The sequence below is a fragment of the Malaclemys terrapin genome, chromosome 13 (assembly GCF_027887155.1).
Source record: "Malaclemys terrapin pileata isolate rMalTer1 chromosome 13, rMalTer1.hap1, whole genome shotgun sequence".
Classification (NCBI taxonomy): Eukaryota; Metazoa; Chordata; order Testudines; family Emydidae; genus Malaclemys; species Malaclemys terrapin.
Genome location: NC_071517.1, coordinates 15,538,678 through 15,563,294, shown reverse-complemented (window position 1 = coordinate 15,563,294; position 24,617 = coordinate 15,538,678). Strand labels below are relative to the sequence as shown.

The following is a 24,617-nucleotide window of genomic DNA, read 5'->3' as shown; positions in this document are numbered from 1 at the left end:
TGGCAAGTGCTAAATAACGTCTCCTTGTTAATGGTCACCAAATTCATCCAAAGATGCATTTTACAAAAGAGCGAGAGAGTGTGCAGCAAAGCAGCGCACTAATGCTCTGTCGCTTCCCAGTGATTTGTTCTTTGGCTGCAAAAGAACCATTTACGGGCGACGGCGTCAAAGATCCCAACAATGGGACGAGCGTCGTGCGTGATTTCAACTAGTGCTGTAAACCCAGCAGTCTCTGCTAAGAAAGATCTTCCTTCCGTTTAACAGGGATGTCTCTCTCCTCGGCTCCTGGCCACGCTGTTGCTCCCGTGCGGAGGAGGGAGGAGCTGACATTTGAAGATGATGGGGATGACCTGATGGACGCGCTGGGGTTTGGCGAGAGTCCGAGGGGAGAGCTGAAGCAAGAGAGGAAAGGAGAAGAGTAAGGAGTTGCCAGGAAATCAAGTACAGAGTGACTCATGAACTAGTCACACTGGGTTTCAGTCATTAAGTGCCTGGGATTGAAAAAAAGCAGAAGAATATCACAAGTACTTTGTTACCCCAGAGCTACGTGGGCATGAATCACCTACGCCGAGTCACTGCTATGACTATTCTGTATCGCTGGAGTGGTTCGAAGGCCGGGTCTGCACTTAAAAATTAGATCAACCTAGCGACGTCTCTCAGGGCTATGAAAAATTCTGCCCCCGAGCACCATATTAGATTGACCCAACCCCTACTGTAGGCCCGGCTAGCCCAGCAAAAGACCTAGCTACTGCCTCTCCGAGAGCTGGATTAGCTACATTGATGGAAAACCCCTTCCCTCAATGTAGGAAGCGTCTGCTACAACAGCTTCATTGCAGCACTACAGCTGTGCCGTTGTAGTGCTTGTCGTGCAGACAGGAATGAAGCCATGGACACAGGGGGAAGGGAGAAGGAGGGGCATGGTACTGAAGTTCTGATCACATATCCAGCTCTACTGTGGGATTATCGACTGAAATGAGCAACGATGAAATAGTTAACTTTGTTCCCATTTAAACGATTGTGATTATTAATTATTTGTATTGCAGTCGCATCTAGGAACCTCACTCATGGTGGCCCAGGACCCCATTGTGTCAGGCGCTGTACAAACACAGCACAAAAGGACAGTGCCTTCCCCAAAGAACTTCCAGTCTAAGTAACACCCTGTTGAGATGAACAAGGGCAAATCTCACCCTTCAGAGCTATTGTTTCAGGCTAGCTGGCTGCAGACTCATTCAGGCTGTCCTGCAGTGGGTCAGCATTGGAAATATTTCCTTGCAACTAGAAGGGCTAAAAATTTAATTTCATAGATATATAGATATTAAAAAAAAAAAAAAAACGAACCAGAAGCAGCTCAGACTGAGAGAGACATGCTAGAAGGTTATGCCAGCCGCTACCACGTCAGTTCCTGAGCGCAGCCTCGTTTGAGGGAGACAGACAGTGCTTCAATGATTTCCACCCCTGCCTAGCCACTTGTAACTCTTTTTGCTCTCCGGCAGGGAAGAGCCCCGCCCTGCCCGCTCCAAGCTGGAGGAGTTGTTGGGAAGTGGGACCGCAGCCAAACTCCTGGAGCGACCGATCACAGGAGAACGCAAGGAGTTCAAACTGGATACAAAATACCAACAGCAACCTGGTGAGTAAGACCAGAAACCTGCTGGTTTAGCAACACTGTGAAGGGTGGCAGTTTTTTTGCGACGTTGCTATACTGGTAATAGCCCGAGTGTAGACACAGTTATAGCAGCATGAAAGTGCTTTTGCTGGCATAGCGTATTTTGCTCGGGGAACCAGTATAAGCTATATCAGCAAAAGCACTTTCGTGACTGTATGTCTCCATTCACACTGGGAGGGTGTGACCTACCAAGGTATAATCAACACTAATGAATACCTGTGTCACCCCTGCTCTCTTACCTGGCGTGCCCTTCACATTGCTTTGCTGCTGTCGCCTCCAGTCTGGGGTGCTCCCAAACAGCCGCTGGCATGTAGGTTACTCCCCGCTGCGTCTGTCTGTGAGCTGCAGCCGAACAGCCACACGTGGGCTCATACCAGCCTGGGGTATAGTACAGGGTGACCCCAACTCACTCCCAGTCTTTGATTTTTCCCTAGAAATGTATGTCCCGTACTGCCCAGCACGCTCCTGGACAATACATGTGTGTTAAGTCCTTTAATATGATGATATGCCAGCTTATTTCAAATAGTTTTTTTTAATGGAGATATCCTATCTCCTAGAACTGGAAGGGACCTTGAAAGGTCATTGAGTCCAGCCCCCTGCCTTCACTAGCAGGACCAAGTACTGATTTTGCCCCAGATCCCTAAGTGGCCCCCTCAAGGATTGAACTCACAACCCTGGGTTTAGCAGGCCAATGCTCAAACCACTGAGCTATCCCTCCCCCTTGTTCTTCAGACACTTCTATTTAAACACACTGGATTAGATAAAACAGTAAAACAAATGTATTAACTACAAAGAGATTTTCAGTGAATAAAGTAATGAGGCATAGAAGCCAGAAATGGTTACATGAAAAGTAAAGATAAAACGCAACTAGTGCCTAACCGAACAACCTGTGTTAAATTCAAAGCAAAGTTTTTCTCGCCACATGCGCTCAATAGTCTTACAGGCCAAACTTAGTAGGCCAGGACCTCTTCCTCCGTTTAATGGCTGCTTACTTTGTCCCTTCTTGTGCGGTGAATCGAAGAACAGAGAGGAGAGGGTACCTTGGGCGCTTATTCCTCCTTTTTATAGTGTCAATCCCCCTTTTGGAAAACATTTCCTGCTGAGATTCAGGAGACAGAGTGTCTATATGTAAGGATATTTCCTGCTGGTTTTCCCGACCTGTTTGAACTCCCTTTGTCTTTCTTCCTGCTTGATGACTCTATTTATTGCTTAAATGCAAATTAAGCAGAGCACTCATTCCTTTGTTTGAGACAAACCTGTTTGCTAACCTCAGTTGGAACATGTGTTAATAACAGCTTACAGGATGTCAAGTATCAGGGGGTAGCCATATTAGTCTGTATCTACAAAAACAACAAGGAGTCTGGTGGCACCTTAAAGACTAACAGATTTATTTGGGCATAAGCTTTCGTGGGTAAAAACCTCACTTTGTTGCATCTGAAGAAGTGAGGTTTTTACCCACGAAAGCTTATGCCCAAATAAATCTGTTAATCTTTAAGCTTACAGGGAAATCTGATAACTTCACATACAATGTTGCCACGCATATTTTATCAAGACAGTATTGACCAGCAAATTATGAGCCTTCAAATGATACTTTATAGGACATACCTTGTACAGAGATAGTTGCAGTAGGGTGTGGGCATGGGGTATGTTCTGTACTGGTTTGCCAGCATAGCAATACCAGTATAGCTATACCAGCCAACTTTTCTAGTGTAGGCAGGGCCTAAGAGAATTACAGTGAAACTCCCAAACAACAGACAAAAGCGAGAGCATGTGAGTGTGTGGTGTTGCAGCCTGCTTGCCTCCTGGGGACTGACTTTAGTGTCCACTTCTCTAAACAGATAAGGAAACCATTTGGGGCAATGAGGATTTCACCTTCGGGGCCTACCAGCCCACTGTGGCCTCCACACCCGAGGGCCTGCAGTCAAGACGACAATCTGTCAGGTATGTGTTTATAGATGATGCTTGCCTGTGTCTGCCACACTAATCACTGGGCCATGCTGCCTCCCAGCAGGGAGCTGCCGAAGTCCTAACACTCTCAGCTTTGTGTGGCTGTCTCTCGCTCCCGTTGCAGGTTTTCAGCAGAGAATATCAATGAACTGAAAATGGACCAAAGGTCCAAACCAACCACGCCATCCACCACGAGCCCCATGCGAGGCAGTAAGACTGGCGCTGACTGGCTGGGCTTGAAAGATGAGGACTTTATCGATTTGGACCCTCCATCTCCAGCCAAGGACGCCGCCAAAGGTAGTCCCGCGGCAGCCCCTTTGAACACGCCATCCAGCTTCTCAGCCACCAAGCAGTCCAGCCCAGCCAGACAGCTCCTTCCTGGGACAAAGTCAGCTGCAGAGGAAGCAGCAGCTAAACCCAGACCACTTGAGGAGGAGGAGGAGGAGGATAGCTGGCTGAATGACACCTTGTCTCGAAAAAAATCCCAGTTGCAGGGGAAGGTCAAGGAGAAAAGGTCTGGGCCCTCAGGCTTCCTGAGACAGGACGACGAGGTGGACACCATTACTGTTACCAGGTAAAGACATGCCAGTGGGCTGCTTTTCAGAGGTGTAGAGCTCCTGCAGCTCCCACTGGCTTCACTGGGGATCGCTAGGGTTCAGCACCTCTAGAAATCAGGCCATTTTTAAGGGCCTAACTTTAGGCACCCAAATGTGACTATTTTTGCCTACAGAAATAGAAGTGGGATAAGAGCGTAGGACTTCCTAGTTTCCAGGTCAATGCAGAGTCCAGACCGTGCTGCCTTTCATTGCAGCTGCAAGGGACATTACGCAGGCTGCCATTGTAACTGTGTAAAGGCTACAGTGATTTACTCCGGGAAGCCTGGGTCAATGGTCCAGAAACCACCAAAAATTCAAACCAGTTCTGTTTTCTCTTCTGCCTTTTTCTGATTCAATAACTCTTGGCCTTTGCTTGTAACTTACAAGCAAAGTCCCTCCACCCTTTTTCACTTATATGAGTGTAGTCGCTACGGTAATATAAATAATAAGATTAACAACAAGCATGAAAAAATTATAAGAAAACTAAGGAAATTCCCAGGTAAAATCTTCGTGAACGTAGAGTTACGGCTGAGAACAAATTGGCTACGGCTTGTGCTGCCCAAAGCAGGATTGATGGCTATAATTAGGAAGAGCCTGTCGGACCAAAGTGAAGTATCTTGGTAGTGTATAGTCACAGTTTACTGTTGTGTGCATTTGCTCCTTCAGTCTTTGCAATTAAGGACAAGTCTACACTGCAAAATTAAGTTGATTTAATCGACGTCGACGCAGAGCCACCGCAGTAATTAAATCGTTTTTGTATGTCCACACTAGCTCCTTCTGTCGGTGGTGCGTGTCCTCACCAGGAGCGCTTGCTCCGGCTGTCAGTGTTGGGCACTGACAGTCAGAGCCCCGGTGCCCGTGGCTGACAGCCGGAACAGTCTGATGTAAGCAACACAGTGTCTACATTGACACTGCATCGACCTAACTACTTCGACCTAAGCACTACTACTCTCGCGGAGGTGGAGTTATTAAATTGGTGTAGTGGGCAACTGACATCGGCGGGAGCAACATTGTAGTGTAGTGTAATGTTCACCCACGAAAGCTTATGCTCCAATACATTTTTTAGTCTATAAGGTACCGGAGGACTCTTTTGTTGATTTTTACAGATCCAGACTAACACGGCTACCCCTCTGATACCTAACTCTGTAGTGTAGATCAGGCCGAAATGTTTCAAACCAAGTGAATGCTGAATACTTCCATAGCTCTGTTAGGAGGAGGAGATTGCTTTTGATGGAAGGGAGACCTTCATTGTCTTTGAGGTTGCAAGATAGAGTTGTAGCTGACACTGGAGGATTGTGGCCCCCCTCACTGTCCATTTATATTGATATTCTTTGCTCTTTCATATAAGTGACTCTTGTTTTCAGCCAACCAGTTCCCTCTGTGAGAGAACCTCAGTGGTCTGCTGTCCCAGAAGATAAGTCCACCAGGATGGAAGACTCAGGGTATGACTTCACTATAGCTATACCTGCTAATCTGCCTTTTCAACAGGAACTGCTGAAATGAATTAAAATGGTGTCAGACATGAGAGTGTTGGGGGTTGAAATGGGGTAAATAAAAAACAATGATTTAAAAAAAAATTAGTTTTTTTTTATTTAAATTGGATTTTTAAACTTAAATCAGATGTTTTTGATTTACGTTAAATGCATATTTATTTTTTAAAATAAACCTATTTAAAATTAAATGTGAAACTGATCATTTATGTTAGTGCCTAAACTACTTATAATATATTAAAATAATTTATGTTAAATGCAAACATAATTAAGCAGTACATGTTTGTTGTCAAATTTTAAAGAAAGACCACTGAACTGGTGGAAGTCACTGGCTAAGCGTAGGGAACCGGAGTTTGTTGAAATGCTAAACCAGCTCTTGACAGCAGTGTAGCCCAGAGAGAATATTTTCTTCTTTTCAGATTATTCAACTAGTTTAGTTCAATGACTAATTCATTCAAAGTTAATAAACTTTCAACTTTTGGGAGTTGAAAAAACAGAAAACTTGTTTTCCTCTTTCAATCTAGGAATAAAAACTAGGTGTTGAGATGATGAGATCTACTAGTTCTAAAATCTTGCAGGACATGGTGACCAGAAACAACCAATTGAATTCACTAAATACAGATAATACTTGCTTTGTTTAATACATTTGTTAGTTTGAAATGCAAAATATGTTGTGATTAAAAAAAAATTTCTTATGTATCCAGCACATTTAAGGTCATTTTATTAAATTAAAACCAATTAAAATTCTGGTTTTGTAAATTTTTAATTAAATTTAAATTTCCATCCAAACAGAGCTTGATACAAATCACACGTAAAAAAATTAATCATCAGCTAATAAATAAGTAATGCATCATTCACCATTTTCTAACATAATAAAGAAATGTAAAAATGAAGACTCTCTGAATAAATGTAAGTTTAAGCTATATAATTGCTTAACTACATGTGTACAGATATAGGGCATCCTCCTGTGTAGCAAAAAGAAGCACCAAATTTAGAGTGAAGCCTATGCAATTCAATATGTTTGAATGGTTACCAACCAATGAGAATCCGCTTTTCTTTAGGAAAATAACGAAGAAATACAAATGTAAAACTTTGAATTAAAAATAATTAATTAATTCAAAGTTTCCTGATATAAATGGATGATTTTAAATGCTTTGATTTCCTGGTTAGTTATCTAAATCATTTTTATTTAAGTCAGTCCACTCTGCATGAGGGTAGTCAGGAAGAGAACTTTGTGGTGGCTTTTGATTGTTATAAATCTGCGATGTGCGTGAACAGTGAGATCGGGTGCAGTATGTTTTAAAGAAAAATCACCTTGGATTGACACCTCCAACTTTTGACCTTTGAACACCACCCCTTTGTGACTCCACGTGCAGGAATCCGTAGGCCTGGTGCTGTACAAAACTGCTGATCAGATGTTTTGTGAAACTCTCTTCTTACGAAAGCGATGCATGTTAACTGGAAAATACGCCTATAATCTCTCTTTCACATGCCCTGCTGTGGGGATATAATGGCATTCCTAGTTACTTATCTACTCTATGCGTCCCACAGGTATCCCGTTCCATGGCTAACCACTCAGAAACAAGCCTCATCTCTTACATCTGAGTCCAGGAAAGGGGCACCTCCTGGAGACACCAGTAACGCCGGTATGTTTCACATCCCAAATCAGCCCAGTTATTGGGGAGGCAACACACACTGTTGACACACCTAGCTGAGTGATCAGGAGCCATAGAGAGACATTGTGTAACCTAGAGGATTCCCAAATTCTACTCTCTCTCCCTGGATGGGGAATACAAAGTTGTTTCTTTTAAAGTGAAATGATCTCTGCATCATTGCCCTTGAAGGTGAGATGAAAATGGGGAAAAGATGGGCCTAGCAAGGCTTCCGGGTCGTGTATCCAAAAGGTCTCATTACAAAATCCAAAAAGCCCTAACATAGTTGCTGTGATGTCTGTAGGGACCTTTGAGGCTTGTCCCACAAATGAATGGTAGATGGATGTGTGGCTGATCACATGTTCGTATTCTCTCTCTGTCTCAGTGGAAGGGGTCAGATCCTGACAGGTCTCCGCCCCCTGCCACCCCCACACGCTCTGAGTGTGGACAGAGTCCTCTCCAATTACTGCCCATGGGTGCTAGTTTAGTGTCTGGCATAGGTTCTTTCCATGGCTTCTCTGGTGTTGAGGAAGGGCCAGACCTGTGCAGCCACGCTTTCCTTGACACGCTAGCAGTACGATAACTAGTCCTCAGTCTCCTCTGCTCTTCATCCTCCACTTCCACAGTCCCCTCACCTCCTTGGATTACCCCACCTAAACATTCAACCTCATCCCTTCGCTGCTTTGCATCCTGGTGTTAGCCCCTTAGAGTATGTCTACATAGCAAAGAAAAACCCATGGCGGCCCTGTGCCAGCCGACTCAGGCTCGCAGGGCTTGGGCTGCAGGGCTGTGTCAATGCTGTGTAGACATCTGGGCTCTGGCTGGAGTTCAGGCTCTAGGATCCTGCAATGAAACAGCCCCACAGCCTGAGCCAAGGTGGCTGGCACGGGCCAGCCGCGGGTGTCTAGGTGCTGTGAAGACATACCCTCATTGTCCTACCCACCCCCTGTCACGCAGCATGCAGTGCAAGGACGCGGGGACATGGGTAACCGTCAGCCATCTGCAGCCACGCCGTTATTCCCATCTCCGTGCCAGCTGTTACAGAGCACTGCCCCCTGTTGGCTCATATGTGTAACTTTTCTCCATGAAATCTACAGTAGAACCTCAGAGTTACAAACTCCTCAGGAATGGAGCTTGTTCGTAACTCTTGAAATGTTTGTAACTATGAACAAAACATTATGGTTCTTTCAAAAGTTTACAACTGAGCATTGACTTAACACAGCCTTTAAACTTTACTATGCAGAAGAAAAATGCTGCTTTTAACCATCTTAATTTAAATGAAATAAGCACAATAAACAGATTCGTTACCTTGTCAAATCTTTTTTTTTTTTTTTTTTTACTTTCCCTTTATTTTTTTAGTAGTTTACATTTAACACAGTACTGTGCTGTATTTGTGTTTTGTTTTGTTTTTTTTGTCTCTGCTGTTGCCCAATTATGTACTTCCTATTCCAAATGAGGTGTGTGGTTGACTGGTCAGTTGGTAACTCTGGTGTTCATAACACTGAGTTACTACTGTATTAAAAGAGGTTGGACATTACGCAGTCGGGAAGTAGCAGACAGTGGCCTCAGTCGTGTGTCAAAGGGATGACATCAAAGCCAATGGGGGTGGGAGGTATTTCCCATTTAGGTGGCCAGGTGATGCTGGGTTGGAGCCTGGAAGGAGCACATAACGTGAAGGGTTCAAACCAAACGTGAGTGGTCAGTTGTGTGACTTAAGGGCAGCAGTGCAGGCTGTGGGAGCCAGATGCCCCTTTCTCTCGGTACTGGCGGAGGGCTGGCATGTCACAGAGGAAACGCACTGGGCTTCCGCGTGGAGGGTGATGACAGCTGGTTCAGTCTCGCATGAGGTCAATAATCTGCCTCCTGTCTGGAGGGTGAGCACTATGAGGAGGCTGGCCAAGCAGGAAGGAGTTCGGGGGTGTGTGTGTGTGTGTGTGTGTGTATGTAGAAATGGTGGCCCTTGGGTTGGAAGGGGAGAGCTTGCTGACCCTGCCAGGACCTACACTGCTTGCCTGGGTCCTTGGACGCAAGTAGTACAGTATAGCCTGATTTCCTAGAGGTGCTGAGCACGTGCGGGTCCTAGTGATTTGGGGGGGGTGTGGATGAAAATCAGGCCAGTGCTGCATATCGAGCACCTGCCATGTGTCAGTCCGTCCATATGCATGGAGTAGAAATCTGCCCCAGTCAGCTTCTTGGCAGGGATGTAGCAAGGCAGGTGAAGGGACGAATGTGCATAAAGCATTCAAGGAGGCACTTGTGGGGTCCAAGGGTTTCATTAAAGATGCATCTTTCTTTAGTGCCTAGAGGACCTTCCAGCCCCTCCTGGTTCCACTCTGGCCATGTAGTCTGGAGTATCTGCCCCCCACTGCTTCAGTGGCTGGAGCTCTTATGACATTAGCATGTCCTCCTCATGCTGAAGCAGCACACCTATGGTTAGATGTGGAAGGGCTTTATGTATTTCTGCCAGGCTTCCAATGCTACTGTCTCACCGCTCTTTACACTGAAAATGCCTAAATCCACTGCCATGTCTGAGTGTTAAATGTGTTGAATTTTCACCACTTGCAGCTTCTCTCCAAGGACATCCAGAGGGTCTGGGGTTTCCCACACTAACTCAGGTAGGTGTGAGATGCTACAACATCGATCACGGTGTATTGGAGATAATACACCCCTACCTGTACAGTTATTTTTCAGTGGCTAAAATGCAGGAGTAGAAGTGGGAATCGGGAGTCTGGGTTCTGTTCCCTGCTGTCTCACTGATTGGCTATGTAATGTCACCTCGGGCAAGTCACTTATATTCTCCATGCCTCCATTTCTTCAGCAGTAGAAGGGGTGAAATAACACACCCTTACTTCCTTCCCAGGACTCCTGTGAGGTTTTAATTAGTGTTTACAAAATGCTTTGAGGCCCTTGACTGGAAGTGCTCAGAATACACGTGTGAGTGTAGTAATTAATAATGAGACTTGGATTCTAGCTAATTATTGGGTTTTACATTGCTAGGTTTTCTTAGTTTTGAGGTGAAAGGTGTGTGTGTGTGTTTAAAATTTCTTTATTTTTTAGCAATTTAAGGGGGGAAATTATCAAAGTTATTAAAAATGAGTATGTCCCGCAATCCTTACTTAGCTTTTAAGCCTCACTGAGAAGCTGAAGCTAGCCCTTCTGGGTCCTTTTCATTTCCTGCCCTCCATTGTGGGGGGGTGTGTTTTAATCAAAAGGAATTTATCCTATTACTCCTGAGCCCATCTCAAGCAATAAGACCAAACTAAACACCGAGTCTGTTCCATTGCCTGCTCTGGGGCAGGTTGGAAGTCTCCTGTCCTGTCCATGCTGCCTTCTGGGACAGGACCCTTTGGAGGTTTCATACAGAGGTGTTCTTCTGGGAGAAAGGATCCAGATTTGCAGCGGGGTAAGATCAGAGAAGGATTGGCAAGCCTAGAGGAGGGGCGCAAAGTAGGACCAGAATTAATGGCAGCCATTGTAGGGGTTTCCCAGGCTCAGTAGAGTTAAGATGTTCCCCACAGGGGTGGAGGCCTTTAAGAGGAGAAGGTGGCTGAGCTTTTCCTTGTTTCATTGCAGGTTGCCGTGTCTGGGGCTCCTCTCCAGCAGGTTCTACTGCCGCAGCAGGTGAGGACAGGGCATGGCTTCTGCAGAGGACGACACTGCATCCTGCTGGGCTGACAGGGTGCTTCTGCCACTCTTCATTCTAAAAGGGCTTGGTTTTGTCTCCCCACCCCTCGGTGCTCTCCCCTTGCAGCTCCTGGAGGCCGAGCCCCTGGCCCTGAGCTTGCTGAATGCCAGTGAGTACGAGAAAAGGCTGGTGGCTTTGCGGGCACAGCTGAGGGAGAATGCGGCAGGGCACCAGGCAGAGCTGCTGAGTGCCCAGACTCGCCTCGCCGAGCTGGAGAGCCAGGTGAGGGACCCAGCCTGCTGGGCTGAGGACAGAGGCAGGACTGGTCTCTCTGTATTCGCACCAGTCTTCCCACTGGGGCCAAACTAGGAGTGATCATACTGGGCTGTGATAGGAACAGTTAGGAAGGAAATACCTGGGCTCCAAAGGGCAGCAGGATTAGGGGTGCCAGAGACATGGTTCATCCCTGCCCAGAGAGAGGAACTGAGCAGGTAACAGAGGGTCTGTCTGCTGAGGGCCACAGGGAGCGCTCACAGAGATGTTCTAGCCACACCCCTCGTAGTAAAGCCTCAAGATTCCTGCTTTCTGTGCACACTTGCTGGCTGCCAGCCCGTGAGCTACCCCTGCACTAAGGGTGAATGCTGACATCCTCCATGTGCACTGGTTTGCTCTGCAGGGGCCTGACTGCAAGCCGGCTGACATCCCCGAGGGTACAGACTGGACTGTTGAACCACTGGGTCCCTTTAACGCTCCAGCCCAGGGTGCCTTTTACGCTGCTGTGCTAGTGACAAGCAGCCACTCCAGGCTCTGCTCACACACAGCCATTAGCAGGAATGCTCTCCCAGCCACTCACGAACTACACACAGAGCAAATTCCCCAGCCTTGTGCCCCAGGAATGTGCGTCTGGCACTGCTTAGGACCTCCCACCCCCAAACAGTGCAAGCTCGTGAAAAGTCTGTTATCCCATCAACGGGAATGATTATGCACCAGCCTTTGTTAACCTGAGTAGAGATTCCCCAAACACTTCAATCAAAACACACTGGTTTAGGTAATAAAATAAATAAAACAAGTGTATTAACTAAAGAGAGAGAGAGATTTTAAGTGAGTATAAGCGGTAAAGGCATAAAAGTCAGAACTGGTTACAAAAGAAATAAAAGAGAAATACACAAGCTATTTCCTGACCTAAATGTTACCAAGTTAAATAAGATTTGAAAGCAAAAGGATTTCTCTGACCCAAAACTTTCAGCAGTCCATGCTGACTGGGAAGCCTTCCAGTTTGGACCACTCCCCCCAGTTCAATGATGGTTCTTTGCCTTTCAAATGATCTTGCTACCATGAGTAGAGATGGGGGAGGAGAGGTGGCCAGATGCCTTCCCCCCCAACTTCTTATATCCTGACCCTTTTCACTGGAAACGTCCTTGAGGGTGTAACCCCGGTCGTCGGCGGGCGGGATCGAACCTGGGACCTCTGGAGCTTAGTGCACGAGCCTCTACCGCATGAGCTAAAAGCCAACTGGCTATTATCTAAGGCTCTAGAGCAGAGTCATTTTCTCTCCCTCTCTCTCTAAGTGGTCTCGGTGTCACTAGATGGGACAGAACACCACACCGAGGAGGTGTGTGGGTTACACTGGGACATGGAGCCATGCAGTTCTATTGCATATGTGCCCTGCCAGCTGTCCTTCAGACGAACTGTAAATATTTTGTTTATAATTCCCCTGCTGGTGAATTTCTAATTGAACAAGTAATGGCCTTTTAGTACCTACCTGGCATGCCAGTGTGCCTTTGTCTTTGAGAAAATGGTCTGTTTAATGAAAGTGATGGTCTCAAGAAGGAACTGTTCCCATTATGTGGCATTAATTCATATGGCATCAAGAACTACAGTACCCAGTTACCCAGAACTACAGTATATTTCAGTAACAATCCTAAGTAAAATCTCATAGCTCCATGTACAATGCTGATACACATATTTTAACATGACAATGATGTGCAGTAGATTATGCATTTTCAAATGATACCTCACAAGGCATACTTTGTACAAACTATATCATCATCCTATAGAAGTGGTGAGCATGGGCTCCAGGGTGCCCAATGGGGTACAGCGTCTCACCCCAGCCACGCAGGGTTTTCTTTAGCCCATCGTGGTGACTTTCCACATCAGGTGCGGAAGCTGGAGCTGGAGAGGAATCAACAGAAGCTGCTCCTGGAGAGTCTACAGCAGCGCCATCAGGAAGACTTGGAGCTCATTGAAAATGCACACAGGTATCGTGGGCCTACACGCCAGGTACATGCACACCAGTGACATGGACCTTTGCCCCCGCACTCAGGGTCCTGCCTGATGCACAGCATACCTGGGGTGTGTATTGCCCCACTTACAGCACTTGGCCCAGCTTATAGTTGGAGCAGGGGACCGGGCATCAGGGTGCTACTTCCAGATCTCCTGCTGACATGCCGTGTGACTGAGCACGACACTTCACAGCTCTGTGCCTCAGTTTCCCAATCTGTAAAAAGGGATTTGATTCCCTTTGTGCAGTGCTTTGAGATCTAGTGATGAAAGGCGCTACATACTATATATATAAAGAGCTGGGTATTATTATTTATTTACTATTAAATCAACAGCAGGCACCTAAACTGGCACTTAAATTAGGGTCCTGCATTTGAAAATTGACCCCCTAAGCGTCGTAGTTCAGATCAGAACCACCCATTAGTGCCCCAGCCCAGCGGGCACCGGGCAAACAGCTCCTCCAGCCTGCGTGTCTCTCCTCAGGAGCCGTGTGAAGGTGATGGAGGAATCTTCCCGTCAGCGCGAGGCGAGGCTGCGGCAGGAGAATGAGGAACTGGCGGCGCAGTACCTGTCCCACTGCCAAAGCGCAGAGCGGGCCAAGTCGGAGCTGCTGGCACAGCAGCAGCGTAGGCTGGCAGAGCTGGAGCAGGAGAAGGTCCAGGAGGTGGAGAGGCTACGGGAGCTGCAGCGGTAAGGAGGGCTAGGGGAGGGGACAGCCAGCCTGGCGGGAGGCATTTGGGGTCCAACATTATTCACCTCCCGAAGGGGCCGAAGCTCTTGGAAAGATATTGAATCCGTGTCTGAGCAGACGGGAAAATGGGCCCGGCTGAGATCGTGGTGTCAGGAAAAGTCAGGCCAGTGCAACGGTGTGAACTAACCCCAGCCCTGGTGGGAAGTGATTAAAGGTTTGTCCCGATCTCCTGAGTTATGCAGCTTAGCCACGAGCATTTGCATCTGCTTGTGGCCGGCAGCAGGCCTCTGAGCATGGCTCCACCTGGCCGGTACGCGTGGGACTGTCACTGAAGGGCACAGGGACTTGCACCTGCGTAGGGTCCTTTGGGGTTCACGGCCATTATTCTCCCCCGTCCACACCTCTGCTCATGCCTGGGCAGGAACCAGCAAATTTCCTCTAGGAATGAGTTGTCTCCACGAGCTTATCCGGTGACCCTCCACCATCGCCCACAGCCGGGGGCCGAGATCAGCCGGCTGCTCCCGTTCAGCTCTTGCTGTGTGTTGCTGTGGCAACGAGGGCCATGTGTCTGAGCGTTGACTGCGGCATAGGCTGCAGGGAATGTAAATAACTAGACCTGGTTAACGGGCTCCTCCCCTCTGGGTCCTACAGAGCGTCCATTCTGGAGATGCGCAAAGACCACGAAGAGCAGCTACAGAGGTTGAAACGACTGAAAGATCAGGAGATTGACGCGGTAACCAGTGCTACCTCCCATACCAGGTACCGGCTGCCACCCAGCACGGCCTCCTTGCCTTCGTCCTTCAGCTCCCCACCCACCCCACGTAGACTGTGATGGAGGTTGGGTTCCTCTTCCGGTTCTGAAGCAGAAGCACAAGCAACTGAGTAGGTTGCTTCTTCCCTTCAGGGCTCGGAGAGTCTCTGAAAAACAGAGCTGGGATGCTCTCTCACAGCAAGCACCATAAACCTGACAGCCCTCCGTGAGACGGCTGGGGAATAATCACACGCACCCAGACTAGATGGTCACAGTGGTCCCTTCTGGCCTCGGAATCTATGGGCACAGTGCCCAAGCAGAGAGCTGTCTGCAGGGGAAGGCAGGGCTGGGGTGTTGGGTGGATCCCAACCAAAGGGAGAACACCTAAATTGGTGATGTGTTTGCACAGAAGCCACTGGCTCAGCAAGTAGATTGCCCTCACCACCTCTCAAGCTCTGTCAGTCAATAAATGAGCTTTGTTTACCCCTGAGAAAAAGCAGCTCCTGTCCTTTGCTGCTACCGAGGGCAGGGGTTAACTGAGCAGGAGAGGTTCAGGACAAAGCGATCGTACCCACTCAAGCTCCTAGGCAAGGCGATGCATATTTATTGCCCAGGGAACCTGCTGCGGAAGCCACAGGTTGGGCTCAGAATCTAAGGTTTTGTTTTAAAGTAAATCTTTCTAGCCCCTCGTCACATGAGGATAACGTTGAAAACATGAACTCAATGTGAACCGATGCAGCTACCACGTAACTGTGGCCCCACCCCTTCCTCTTGCAGGTCTCTGAACGGCGTCATTGAGCAGATGGAGAAGTTTTCCAGTAACCTGAGTGACCTCTCTTATAAGGTGGAGGCTACTCACCACAACACGTCGCAGGAGCTCGAGATTGGAGCCCGTCAGCGGGACGAACAGCTCAGGGGTACCTGCTTTTTATTTTTTCTAGCAATCACGGTCATGGTTATTTATTACAGTAGCAGTTAGGGGCCCCAACCTCAATCAGAGCTCCATTGTATGCACACACACAGTCACTGCCCCAAAGAATTTACCGTCCAAACGGAGATGTGTATTGTGGAAGCATCTATGAGCCCTAATCATGGACAGGCCCCATTGTGCCAGGTGCTGTACAAACAGAGAGCAAGATGATCCCTGTCCCATTTACACATAGGGAACTGAGGCACAGAGAGAGATTAAGTGACTTGCCCAAAAGTACATATGGCGTCTGTGGCAGAGAATTGGACCCAGATCCCTGTTCAGTGTCTTAATCACAAGATCATCCATCCACTCTAGCAGATGTTCCTATCTGTGGCTCTCCTACGCACTTACCTTTCCGAAAAGAACATTGCCTTGTCCAGGGCTGTACCTGAGCAAGACAACTGCGCCAAAGATCCTCTGTGCTGAAAGCGGCTCCCTGGGAATGTCCTGTAGCCAGACAGCACTCCCAGCGAGAAGCCATCCCAGGTGGCTGGGACTGAGGGTCAGTTCCCAGCTGTTGTAAACCAGCACAGCACCATTGGAGTGACACTGGTTTAAACCAGCTGAGGATCCGGCCTTGCAACTTTTTTGCAAGACGGACACAATGGTGGCTTGCGCTGGACTGTGGGATTAGCCTGTGAATGGCTGCAGTTTGCTGCACGGTGGTTTTTCTCCGCTCAGTGCTGCAGGACAGACTGACGCGACAGCAGAGGGACATGGAGGAGGAGCGGAGCCGGCTGCAGGAGGTCATCGCTAAAATGGAGGCCAGGCTGAGTGAGCAAACTCGTCTCCTGGAGCAGGTGAGGCAAGGCCAACAACCTGGGTCTTCAGCCTCTGTTAACGGCTCTGACGGGGGGGAGAGGGGGCCTGCATGTTCTGTATCCAATATGGGAACTCTCCTCAACCTGCGGAGAGCCATGGTGAGAGGCCAGTTTTTTTCCACAGGTGAAAAACTGTCTTCCTGCTTGGTGGGGGAAAACTCAGGGCAGGGCCTGAACCTCCAAGGCTCAGGCCCTGCCCTGAAGTCAAAGAAAACGGAGGTGGTGGTGGAAAAATATCTGGGTTAAATATTCAATTTAAGGCATGATTGTACCATAGGCTCACGTAACCCAGGCATTGCTCTCCCCCATCTGCTGTCGTCTCCGCGCTCTAGGAACGCTGGAGGGTGACAGCAGAACAATCCAAAGTGGAATCTCTACAGCGCTCGCTAGAGGAACAGCGGAGGGTGATGACCCAGCAGCTGACCATGGAGAGGGAAGAGCTGGAGCGGGCAAAGGTCCGGTGTTGTCATGATGTTTAATGAACGTGATGGTCTCAAGGAGGAAGTGTTCCCATTATGTAGCATTCATTCAGATGGCATCAAGGCCAGGAGAAAAATCCTTTTGCTGGAGGACAAAGGGCAGGATGGAAATAAATCGACATAGAATTCAGCATAGCTCAAGGATATTAACCTAATAGGAGTAGATTTGGGGGCGGGAAGCAGTTCCACTCAGAGATTAACCACTTGGGACTTCAGTGAGGCATCACAATACCCTACGCTTCACTTGGCAATATCTTGCCCTCCTGCTCAATCAGAACCATAAGCCAGCATGTGAGCCTGTCAGACTTCACTTGTCACTCTTGGGCAAGGCGCACGTGCTCCTGGAGCGCTTCGTGTTTGCTGGGATAGCACCTATCTGCTCTTCCCAGAGATGCGGCACAGTGATCGACAGCGTGAGTGACAGAGGCGGCGTTGGGATGGCACGAGTCAGCAGGAAGGTGGTAGGCTTGTCTGGGTTTGGCAGACATTGGTTGTTGCACAGAGTAACAATGACACACACTAGGTCACGTGAGCGAGAAAACCCACCGATTGTGGCTGAAGGCAGGAAAATAATGTCAAGTGGAGGGTACTAGTCACTCGGTACTTTTAAAACCCATTGCTGTAACACTCCCCTCCTGAAAAGCACTCCTGTTTCAACCACAGGGTGGTGAGATCTACTGTCACTGCCTCTGCTTCATTGCCGTGTTGTGGGAACAGTGCAAAACCCCTGCCCCCATAGTACATAGGGTTACCATATTTCAGCGAGCAAAAAAGAGGACGGGAGAAGCCCCGCCCTAGCCCCGCCCCTGCCCCTCCCACTTCCCGCCCCCCCTGACCTCCCAACCCTCCCCCCGTTCCTTGTCCCCTGACTGCCCCCTCCTGGGACCCCTGCCCCTAACTGCCCCCCAGGACTATCTAAGCCTCCCTGCCTCTTGTCCCCTGACTGCCCCAACCTTTATCCACACCCCCACCCCCAGACAGACCCCTGGGACTCCCACGCCCCATCCAACCACTCCCCACCCCCTGACAGCCCCCCCCCCCAGAACTCCCAACCCATCTAAACCCCTCTGCTCCCTGTCCCGACTGCTCCGATCCCTCTCCCCACTCCTGCCCCCTGACAGCTCCCCCCCAGAACTCCCAACCCATCTAAACCCCTCTGCTCCCTGTCCCCTGACTGCTCCGATCCCTCTCCGCACTCCTGCCCCCTGACAGCCCCCCCCAGAACTCCCAACCCATCTAAACCCTTCTGCTCCCTGTCCCCTGACTGCTCCGATCCCTCTCCCCACTCCTGCCCCCTGACAGCTCCCCCCCAGAACTCCCAGCCCCCTACCCCCCCGCTCCTTGTCCCCTGACTGCCCCCTCCTGGGACCCCTGCTCCTAACTTCCCTCCAGAACCCCACCCCCTACCTAAGACTCCCTGTTCCTTGTCCCCTAACTGCCCCCTCCTAAGACCCCCCCCCCAACTGCCCACCAGGACCCTACCTGTACCCTGACTGCCCAAAACTTTCTCCACTCCCCCCAAAAAGCCCCCCCCCGTTTCTTGACTGCCCCCTCCAGAACCTCCCTGCCCCTTCTCCGGCCCCCCTTACCCTGCTGCTCAGAACAGTGTGTTGGGCTCTGTGTCAGCCGGACACGTGGCTGCGCTCCCCAGCACAACAAAACCCGGTCCCTGGCCCTGCACAACAAAACCCGGTCCCTGGCCCGGACCGGGTTGCAGGAGAGAGCTGCCCTTGTATCAGCACAAAGTGCTCTCGCTCCCGTTTTGCTACGCTGCATGGCAGTAACCGCTCCCAGTTGCAAAAGGGGAGGGCTGCACTTTGTGCTGAGACACTTGCTCAGAATGCAGGGCGGAGCTCCTCTCCAGCTGCTCCGGAGTCCAGCCCGGGACTTCCCTGCAGCCCTCCCAGCCGCTCCGGGGGAGGGGGGAAATCCCGGACATTGTGAGTGCTTTACAAATTCCCCCCGGACGCTATTTTTAGCACAAAAAGGAGGACATGTCCGGGTAAATCCGGACGAATGGTAACCCTAATAGTACAGAAAGGGGGTTCTGCTGTCTGGGTACAAGAATGATACCCAGTTCCCAGGAGCAGCAGTGGGAATCTTAGTAGCAGGAATCCTTTTCAGTCTGAAGGCAGCATAAGGAGCTCCTTTTCCACTCTTCCTGGTGGAAGGGGTACTCTCTGTGACCTCAAGCCAACCTTCCCTACATCTCTCTGGTTTGGAGGACTTGGTTGCATCTCTCATGCTTTGCTCCCATAGAACGTCTTGCTGGAGGAGCAGAAGTCAGTCATGCAGAAGTGCGCGGAGGAGCGTCGAAAACTCGCCATGGAGTGGTCGGAGTTCCACACCCAGCAGAAGCTGAGCAAGGAGCGGATGGAGCGTGACATCGACCGCGCCCTGCAGATAGACTCCCAGAGGGAAGGGGCCATCATGACCCTGGCAAAGGTACAGCAGTCTCAATGCAGCACTTTGCCTGTAGCATGTATTCCTGCCGTAGGAAGGAGTCTTCTATAGGGGGACATGGAGCCCTGAATAACGTAGGTGAAGGGAAACCTTCCAACCCTTCCTCTGACTGGCCCAGATTCCTGAGCCAGCTGTTCTGTCTGGGCAGGGCGAAGGAAACAACCTGAACGCTAATGCTTGGGGACCTTCCTTGCACAACAAAGCCAGCGCTCTAGTAAATGTACAGCAGGGAACAATCCTCCAGTGGGCCAGGGGTTTGGGGGGGGCTCTTCTATCACGGATCTCTCTGAGCACTTGGGTTGAGTGTTCGGGAGAGGAGCTGATATAGAGCCACCATTGATGCTGTCTTCCTAGGAACAAGCGGATCTGAAAATCAAGGCCAGTGAGCTGAAGGCTAAGGAGGAGCAGCTGGCTAGAGAAAGGGAATCTGTGGAGCAAGACAGGCAGGAGCTGAGACTCGAGAAGGAAAGGGTTAATGCGGCCGCTTTGCACGTCAAACAGAGGGCAGAGGAGATTGACAGCATGAGCAAGGTAGGAAGGACGACGACTCCTCCTCTCTTAACCCCTTGCAGTCAATGCACCCACAATCCTTCCCCATTAGAATCCAGGAAAGGCCATACAGGAAGTGGAGGCAGCAGTGGTGTAGGGGCTTGAGAATGGGACTTCAGTTCCCCGCTCTTCCAGTGACATCCTGCGGGTGACCTTGGGCACCTCAATTATCTCTCTCTGCCTTGGTTCTCCATCTGTGAGGGGGGAGAGTGATATTCCTCCCCTCCCCCCTTGATAAAACACGTGGGGATCTCTGGCTGAAGAGCTATAGAAGTCAAGAGCCAGGAGCGATGGTTCTTTACATGAATGTTTGTTAGTGATTTAGCACTTTAAAATAAAAAAGGGATACAGAGACCTGCTTCGTAATACAAGGATCTGTGTGTCTGATCCATAGTGGGGGAGGGGGAGGAGAGTACCCAGATGGCTCAGGAGGTAGGAGATGGGATACAGAGCCCTCCACCTCTGACACAGATTCAAATCCCAGGCCAAGTCCCTGGCAACCAAGAGCCATTCCTATCTGGTGGCTGTTGGGTGGCCTGCATGAAATGAACTTGGTCTCACTTGAGTTCCCAGTGGACAAGCCTTGGCAGAGAAACCATGGAGATGGAGCAACCCACTCGATCCTTGAGAGATCCCCCAGGTCCTGGTTGAGACCCATGAATGGGGTGGCCTAGGAGAAGCTTGCCCTGCTGCGGCACCTGCCTTACTAGTGTGGTGGGTAAGCAGAGGATGGGAGTGTCCAGGATGTCGTGGTCTACACAAATGAGCCGGGGTTTCCAGAGACACTTACATGGGTCTTTCTCCTCCCCGCTGGGTGCCGTCACACCCTTGCTCCCCTGCCCCCCACTCACGCTCTGTGTTGCTGTGTCCCCCAGCTGTCCTCGCAGAAGTACGAGGAGGGGGAGAGAGCCCTGCTAGAGGCGAAGAAGGTGGAGTCAGAACATCAGACGAGGCTGGGTACCGTGCAGCAGCGGCTGGAACGGCTGAGGCAGCAGGAGCAGCACCTGCACCAGGCAATCAGATCCTCGCGCTTCCCCTCTCGTTTTTTTTCTATGTACCGCAACATGCCAGACCCTAGTAAACCAGCCTTTCTCCCTCTTTCCCCTCGGGCCGGGTAGGAGCGCCAGAACCTGGCTCATCAAAGGAGACAGCTTGAACAGCTGCGAGAGGAGCTTCCGAACAGCCCGGTGCAGTTCCTGACCAAGCCCCGGGGGCCACACCCAGGTGCTCAAACCAAGAGCCTCTCCAGCACGCACTGTAAGCTGCTCCTTCACACCTGCCAACAGAACAGCTCTTGAGTGGTTGTTCTCAGTGATTGCTCTCTGTAAATACATCAGGGGGGAAACCCAGAAAGGAAGAAGAGCTATTTAACCTAAAGGACAACGTTGGCTCTGGAATAAACTGGCCATGAGGAAAGTTAGACTGGAAATTTAGAAGCAGGTTTCTAACCACCAGAGGAGAGGGGTTGGGGAACAGTCTCCAATAGGAGGAGTGGAGGCAAGAAACCAAACTGGTTTTCAGGTGGAGTTTGATAAATGTATGACCAGGACAACGTGCCGGGGTTGCCTGTGATAGCAGGCGACTGGACTCAATGACCCAAGAGGCCTCTCCAGTCCCGTGTTCCTGTGAGCAAGGAAATGAGAGGAAAGGCATGTCTACACTACACCTGCTACAGTGGCACAGCTACGGCACTGCAGCTGTGACACTGTAGTGTAGACGCTTCCTATATCGACGGAAGGGGGTTTTCCATCAGCGGAGTTAATCCATCTCTCTAAAAGCGAGTCGCTAAGTCAACAGAAAAATTCTTCTGTCAGCCTAGCCGGGTCTACACCAGGGGTCAGGTCGACCTAACTACAGTGCTCGGGGCACAACATTTTTCGCAGCCCTGAGCGACTTGATCTAATTTTAAGTGTGGACCAGGCCGAAGGGACAGCACCTCCTGCATCTTTGTGTCACAGAGCGGGTGGGTCATCTCTGTGGTTCAGCACTCTGGCTTTCAAAGGATAAAGACCTGAGTCGAGTTCTGAAGTCACTTCTTTGCAAGAGGGAGCTGGGCTCGTGGTCGGATCAAGGGATTGGAGTCAGGAGTCCTGGTTTCCATTCCTGCCTCCGCCACTGACTTGCTGCATTGGACAGGGAAAATCAGTTAACTTCTCTCTTTCCCTTCTGTAAAATGGGACTAATGAGTTGCCTACCCCAGATGGTTAATTAAATGTTTGTAAAGTGCTCTAGGATCCTTGCGTGAAAGAGGCTATAGAAGTGCCACATAATCATTATAATTAATCCCCACAATTTCCTCAGGTCCCAGGCTGGGAAGAGGGACTGCTATGCTCCCCCAGGACATGAAAACACGGGCACAGCAATAATACTAGGAAAGCTTAGTGGGTCCAACTTCCCTGCCTCCATCTGAGTGTCTCTGTATAGAATACACGGATGTCCCACGTTGCTCTAACCCTGTGTGTATTCTGCACTATTGTGCTTTCTTTGCAGATTTCCCCCCTCCTGTTATAGACTTACCTTGGCACAACTCTGGCAGGACGGGGGGCACCCAGGGCACAGCAGGAGCGGGACCCGCTGAGTTGTATGCCAGACTAGTGCTGCTGAAGCACACAGCCGAGCGGGTAAGATGAGGTTCCGTAGCATTTGCTCCGATGTAAAAGGGACCCAACATCAGGTCTGCTACTGAGCTGGGCTTTGGCTTTGAAATCATTCGGACTCTCCCAGGAAGAGGGAAAGAGAGGGCTCAGTGCCACCTGCCAATGGGTGGATTTTTCTCTGAAGGTTGTTGCTGGGCAGTAAAGCTGTTTGTTCCGTGATGCGCTGCAAAAGGGTCATTTTAGAGAACAGACACCCTGGTGTTTCCCTGATACACTTAAAGCAGAAGAGGATGAACAACAGAAGCAGTGACGGCCATAAATTCTTGGACAACCACATCGTCAAAGCTCCTAGTTGGCTTGCCCCACTTGGGCTGCGAGTTAACAGCCTTATTCACCACTGGACTGGGGTGTATGTACTGCTCCAGACCCAGTTTTCTGAGATCCTCAGATGGAAGGTGCCATATCAAGGTGGTTAATCCCTGTTCTTCTGGTGCTTTGACGTTCCCACTCCCTCCAGATTCTCCAGTCACTCGCCTGCTCTTCCCCCAACACCCCTGCAAAATTGGGATTCTGCTTTGATCCCTTAGAATCCTCATGTTCCTATCTAGGAAAGAAAGGTTATTCAAGTTGGCTGTATGGATCCCATTCAAGGTGCACATGTGCCTCACGCATCCTTAACTGGGATCCACACAGACAAGACATTTTGGAGAACCACAGTTACAACAAAGTAAGTAACTGTACGTGCTGGTGCACTCACCTCTCAAAGCCTCGGCTTTGACTGCTTCTGATACTTCCCTTATATGTCAGTTCCTAAGACAGTGATTATCTACCAGGCATGTGGGCATCTGTACTCTACCTTCAGGGAGTCCAGCCACAACCAGTGATGGCCCTTCCCATCTTTCTCTGCAGGACCGGGATTTCTTGGAAGACGAGCAGTTCTTTCTAGAGACCCTGAAGAAAGCTTCCTACAACGTGTCGACAGCATGAGTTCAGCCCCACGTGCAGCGCTGGTTGAGCTGGCGTTTTCTACAAAGACGACGGGGGATTTTGTAATTTATAATCTTTTTTAAAAATCCAAAAATGAATGGCTGGAAAAATATAAATTGTCAGATACATTCAGTCAGGCAGCAGCTAGTTTAAAAAAAAAACCAAAAAAATAACCCCTTTGCGCGTGAATTTTTAACTATGTCCGACTGAGAGCCCTATAGCCTAAAGTCTTCCATTACTTCAGCTGTGAGCCCTTCAGAGCCTGGACGGTCTTTTCATTATGCCCATCTCTCTCTCTCTCTCGGTTTTATGCTGTCACCTATTGCCATAGTGTTGAAGCACCTTCCGTGTACAACAGCCTGGCAATAGCGAAGTCCTTAGGGATCTCCATGGAGTCACTGGCCCATGTGAGAGCACCTAGCAATCTGTACACACACCACCAAGAACAGGTACAGCATGGGCTGAACCAGTGCAAACTTTCCATGTATTGCCCTGCTGGAATGCCTCAGTCATGACCAGCAGGGACTACCTCCTCGGCCTGAGCAGGTAGTTCAGTCGCCGTGGCCCATTTATAATTTATCCCGTCTCTTGGCACCTTTGTTGAAAGCCTCAAGTGTGGTAGGGGGTATGGTGATGTGCACACTGGTGCATTGGGACATGGCCTAAGACCCACCACACTCATTTCACATTAGCCAGCCAGAGGACGGCTCATCTGCTGTTTAGGGTTGCCAACTTTCTAATTGCACAAAACCGAACACCATTGCCCCACTTCTTTCCCAAGGCCCTGCCCCTTGCCCCGCCCCCACTTACTCCAGCCCCTCCCCTTGCTCGCCCCCACCCTCACTCACTTTCACTGGCAACCCTATCCGCTGTACCATGGCCGTGTCCAAGGCTGGATGTTGAGTGATAAGGGAAGAGTGAAGGAAACAAGAAGGAACCAAGTTTTCGTGATTTAGGAATAGTTCACTTCACTTCCACTGCATCTCAGTGTCTTTAATGCTCTGCTATCTTCCCTCTTCCCTTTCATAGGTTGGGTTAGAGCCTTGCAACCTAACC

At 49.6% G+C, this 24,617-nt stretch overlaps 1 protein-coding gene across 4 annotated transcripts in view; it reads left to right on the top strand.

Annotated features, from left to right (window-relative positions):
* The window catches only part of FBF1 (Fas binding factor 1), a 35,017-nt gene extending 10,637 nt beyond the window's left edge, over nucleotides 1-24,380 (top strand). For all 4 annotated transcript variants that reach the window (XM_054048395.1, XM_054048394.1, XM_054048392.1 and 1 more), the window contains 21 exons: nucleotides 265-418; nucleotides 1,494-1,627; nucleotides 3,502-3,604; nucleotides 3,735-4,184; nucleotides 5,571-5,648; nucleotides 7,248-7,342; nucleotides 9,914-9,963; nucleotides 10,922-10,969; nucleotides 11,100-11,255; nucleotides 13,131-13,231; nucleotides 13,737-13,943; nucleotides 14,596-14,703; nucleotides 15,473-15,612; nucleotides 16,347-16,465; nucleotides 16,819-16,941; nucleotides 19,225-19,410; nucleotides 19,783-19,959; nucleotides 20,853-20,990; nucleotides 21,096-21,234; nucleotides 22,468-22,598; nucleotides 23,484-24,380. In XM_054048395.1, the coding sequence (XP_053904370.1) occupies nucleotides 265-418; nucleotides 1,494-1,627; nucleotides 3,502-3,604; nucleotides 3,735-4,184; nucleotides 5,571-5,648; nucleotides 7,248-7,342; nucleotides 9,914-9,963; nucleotides 10,922-10,969; nucleotides 11,100-11,255; nucleotides 13,131-13,231; nucleotides 13,737-13,943; nucleotides 14,596-14,703; nucleotides 15,473-15,612; nucleotides 16,347-16,465; nucleotides 16,819-16,941; nucleotides 19,225-19,410; nucleotides 19,783-19,959; nucleotides 20,853-20,990; nucleotides 21,096-21,234; nucleotides 22,468-22,598; nucleotides 23,484-23,561 (2,915 nt within the window). In that variant the 3' untranslated portion in view covers nucleotides 23,562-24,380. The remainder of the gene's footprint in view (nucleotides 1-264; nucleotides 419-1,493; nucleotides 1,628-3,501; nucleotides 3,605-3,734; nucleotides 4,185-5,570; nucleotides 5,649-7,247; nucleotides 7,343-9,913; nucleotides 9,964-10,921; nucleotides 10,970-11,099; nucleotides 11,256-13,130; nucleotides 13,232-13,736; nucleotides 13,944-14,595; nucleotides 14,704-15,472; nucleotides 15,613-16,346; nucleotides 16,466-16,818; nucleotides 16,942-19,224; nucleotides 19,411-19,782; nucleotides 19,960-20,852; nucleotides 20,991-21,095; nucleotides 21,235-22,467; nucleotides 22,599-23,483) is intronic.
* Nucleotides 24,381-24,617: the final 237 nt, after the last annotated feature.